This window comes from Pangasianodon hypophthalmus, chromosome 24 (genome assembly GCF_027358585.1).
Source record: "Pangasianodon hypophthalmus isolate fPanHyp1 chromosome 24, fPanHyp1.pri, whole genome shotgun sequence".
NCBI lineage: Eukaryota > Metazoa > Chordata > Actinopteri > Siluriformes > Pangasiidae > Pangasianodon > Pangasianodon hypophthalmus.
In genome coordinates, this window is record NC_069733.1 from 3,209,303 (window position 1) to 3,212,998 (window position 3,696).

A 3,696-nucleotide genomic window follows, 5' to 3' on the forward strand; every position below is an offset into this window, starting at 1 on the left:
ATCATCGTAGGAACATCTGGCTGGTCCCTGTGAGTTAGATGTTGGTGTAGGCATAGAATTAATTAGATGGATTAATAAGGATAGTATGAAAAACGTGTGTGTGTGTGTGTGTGTGAAAGACTGAAGGCCGTGAGAATTCATTTCTGGAGACCAGCTGCACAAATCCTGACGCGGCCTTCCACTCATAAACCAATTTAGTCTCTTTTATCCAATGGGCGATTGACAAATTCATACTTTTTTATAAACGGGGTGTAGCTTTATTGCGAGAGGAAGGATTTATAATTCGACTCGACGTGTAAGTGTCAGCAAAATCAAGTCAGCATGCTCCCATTCGTTTTGGCATCGGTGCTCATCGCTGGCGGTAAGCAGTCTCAACATCTGGACAGCTGCATCATGGATTTTTTTGCTTTACGTTAACAATATAAATTATAGGGAAATTGTACAACTAGATCTCGCAGCAAATTTGCAACATCAGTTGGAGTTCATATAAATGTCGCGAGACAATCCAACACCACCCCTTTGTGTCGTTTTAATCTTACACTTTAGTGCTAGAGAGAAACTGATGGAACACACTGTGACATTATTAAAGAATTGACTGATTACTGTGTTGATGCTTTAGCTTTGGGGTGTGGCGTTCCCCCCATCCAGCCCCTCACCACCCGCGTGGTCAATGGAGTGGACGCCATTCCTCACAGCTGGCCCTGGCAGGTAATCCTTCTTTCCTTTCTCTGCATTTCTCTGTCTTTCCCTTGTTCTTTGTGACTGGATCTACAAACATTTTTCCCTACAGATCTCTCTGCAGTACCTGCGAGATGCTGAGTGGAGACACACTTGCGGAGGATCGCTGATCGCCACCAACTGGGTGATGACTGCTGCTCATTGTATCAAGTATGATGGTCTACGTTTTGTTTGAAAAAAAAAAAAAAAACCTAAAAGACACGCTGACAACAAGTGAGCTTATGTATAGTGCGATTCTGTAAGACAGCACAGCTACCAAGTTGGGTATGTTAAATGTTTTGCCCTCCTGTCTCGCAGCCAACAGAACACCTACCGTGTGTATGTGGGAAAATACAACCTGGTGGAACAGGAGCCTGGATCCCAAGCCTTGACTCCTGAGAAGATCATCGTTCATGAGAAGTGGAACCCGGTCTTTGTAGCTCTTGGGTGAGAAGAAGTCTCGTATCCTCATGCTGGTCACTATGTCAGGGACTAAGAGTACCATCAGTCTAAAAACCAGAGGTACACGAAGATGTGACTCTCATGCTCAATCTATGTGATTGTGAATTCAGGAATGACATTGCTCTGATTAAACTCACTGAACACGTGACCCTGAGCAACAGCGTGCAGTTGGGCTGCTTGCCTCCTCCTGGTACCATCCTCCCCAACAACTACCCCTGCTACATCACCGGCTGGGGCAGAACCTCCAGTAAGTGTTTGTGTGTGTGTTGCTAAATGTGCAGTGTTTAGTCATGGACTCATGTTGTGTCAGAATTGTTGCAATTAATTGTTGCATTAACGATTCTACTTGGGGGCAATAACGTAAAAACCCATTCTGACCCCATAAAACCAGCAAAACTACTTGTCTTGTTCTTTCACTGGTTTATCTACCCCAATGGGTAATTTCTTGCCGACTCTTTATTTCTAGAAAGCCTTAGGAATCGTTAAGCATTATGAATTCGAGTGTTCAGACTGAGTTGTGGTGTGTTCCAGCTGGAGGCCCCATCGCTGATAAGCTGCAGCAGGCTCTGATGCCCGTCGTTGACCATGCCACCTGCTCCAAACCCGACTGGTGGGGTTCTTTGCTGAGAGACACTCTGCTGTGCGCCGGTGGTGATGGCATCGTCGCTGGCTGCAACGTGAGTGGCAGCGTTCAATATTTTTGGTTACTTTGCTGTCGGTAATGATTATAGTCAATGTCAGGGAGGGTGTGTGTGTGTGTGTGAATTTCCATGTAAACGTTCCATAGGAAGCCACTATCCACTGGAGGTTTCGTCATAGACTCGAGTTGGTCTTAATTGGTCTCATTTGGAAGGACACCAGTGATCCTCTAACTATGTTGACGCAATTTGAGCAGTGACATTGTGGTGTCAAAGAAGTGCCGCTCTATCTGATACACTCGTACCGTCACTGATTCATCACCCAAATGATATCTGCCTAGTCGGGTTGCATCAATACATGCTTGGTATATGGCCTGTTGATTCTCTGCCAAGCCTCTAATCCATTTAATGCATCAATTTCTGCTGTTTTCTGAGAATTTTCTGCCATTTAACAAATATCCTACATTTAATATTTGCATATCCTGACTGTTCAGTCATGTAATGGCCTGCTTCACTGGAGTTTCAGCTCATGATGCAAGTTCCCAGATGCAGCAGTAGATCCCAGACACAACCTGTCACATCGAGAATCAACATTCTTGATCAATTAATGATGCAATGACTGAGAAACAACTCAGCACACAGTTCTCCCATTACCTGGAGCTCACACTGTATGTGCGTGAGAGTCTGAACCGTTATCGTAAGCTGATATGGAGGTGCTCTGTGCTGCAGGGTGACTCTGGTGGTCCTCTCAACTGTAAGAACGCACAGGGTGTGTGGGAAGTGCACGGCATCGCCAGCTTCGTCTCAGGCCTCGGCTGCAACTATGAGAAGAAACCCACCGTCTTCACCCGCGTGTCAGCCTACAACAGCTGGATCGACCAGGTGACCGAGCAAATCTCATGAACCTATACTATTACTACCACTACTAATACTAGTATTACTAGTAATATTGCCACTACTACCACTACTAATACAACTATTGCTGCTGATACTGCCACAACCTCAACCACTACTAGTACTACTGTTAATACTTCTACTACTTTTGCAATATTTATATGTATATACTTCTCATTTATATTTTACTATAGTATTGTAATGCAGCTATATAATTGTACACAATATTGATTTTTTGTCATATCTTTTGTAATATATTTTTATACAGTGTTTATTTGTATAAGTGTATAATCTAGCTGAAACATTCATATTATTTGCTGGGGTTTTTTTTGTGTTATTAATGATAATACTAATATAACACTAACAATTATGATAATAGCTGACAATCCTGAAATATATTTAGATATAACATGATGATCCTTATGTATGTTCTTAAATAATTTGGATATTATTAGCAACTGAATCTATTTTTTTTTCTCTTTGCTTTCAGGTTATGATTAATAACTAGGTGATGAACTCATTTCAATAAATCATCTAGTGCTAATCCATAAGTGTCTCTCGTCCATTTGACACTGACACACAAACACACACACACACACACACACACACACACACACACACATATGCATCATATTTTTAAACCTGTCATGCTAAACTTCTTCAGATCACTTGATGACTGTAAATATAGATCACAGAGTCACCCAGATGTTTTCGGCACTCTTAATATCAGAACCCTGAAGAATGAGACACGTAAAAACATGTTTTCCACACGATTCATATTAGGATTAATTTCTGACCAGCCACAAGAGAATGAAAAGCTTCTCCAAACGCCTGCGTTCACCTCTGTCCCGGCTACTGCATTATGTTTGACCTGAAATTCAGTGGTCCACCGTGCAAGCCTGTCTCTTACGAAAAATTTGTCCCCCTTTTCACAAGTCCTCTGCATTTCAGTAATCATCTTCAGAGCGTATTTCATCAAAGCGAG

General features: G+C 42.4%; 1 protein-coding gene across 1 annotated transcript; it reads left to right on the plus strand.

Moving 5' to 3' along the window:
- Positions 1-205: 205 nt before the first annotated feature.
- On the plus strand, positions 206-3,255 carry ela3l (elastase 3 like). The gene is made up of 8 exons (XM_026939577.3): positions 206-361; positions 620-708; positions 791-888; positions 1,036-1,164; positions 1,290-1,426; positions 1,711-1,856; positions 2,547-2,699; positions 3,202-3,255. The coding sequence occupies exons 1-8, from the start codon at positions 322-324 to the stop codon at positions 3,217-3,219; spliced, it is 810 nt and encodes a 269-aa protein (XP_026795378.1). The 5' UTR covers positions 206-321; the 3' UTR covers positions 3,220-3,255.
- The last annotated feature ends 441 nt before the right edge of the window (positions 3,256-3,696 follow it).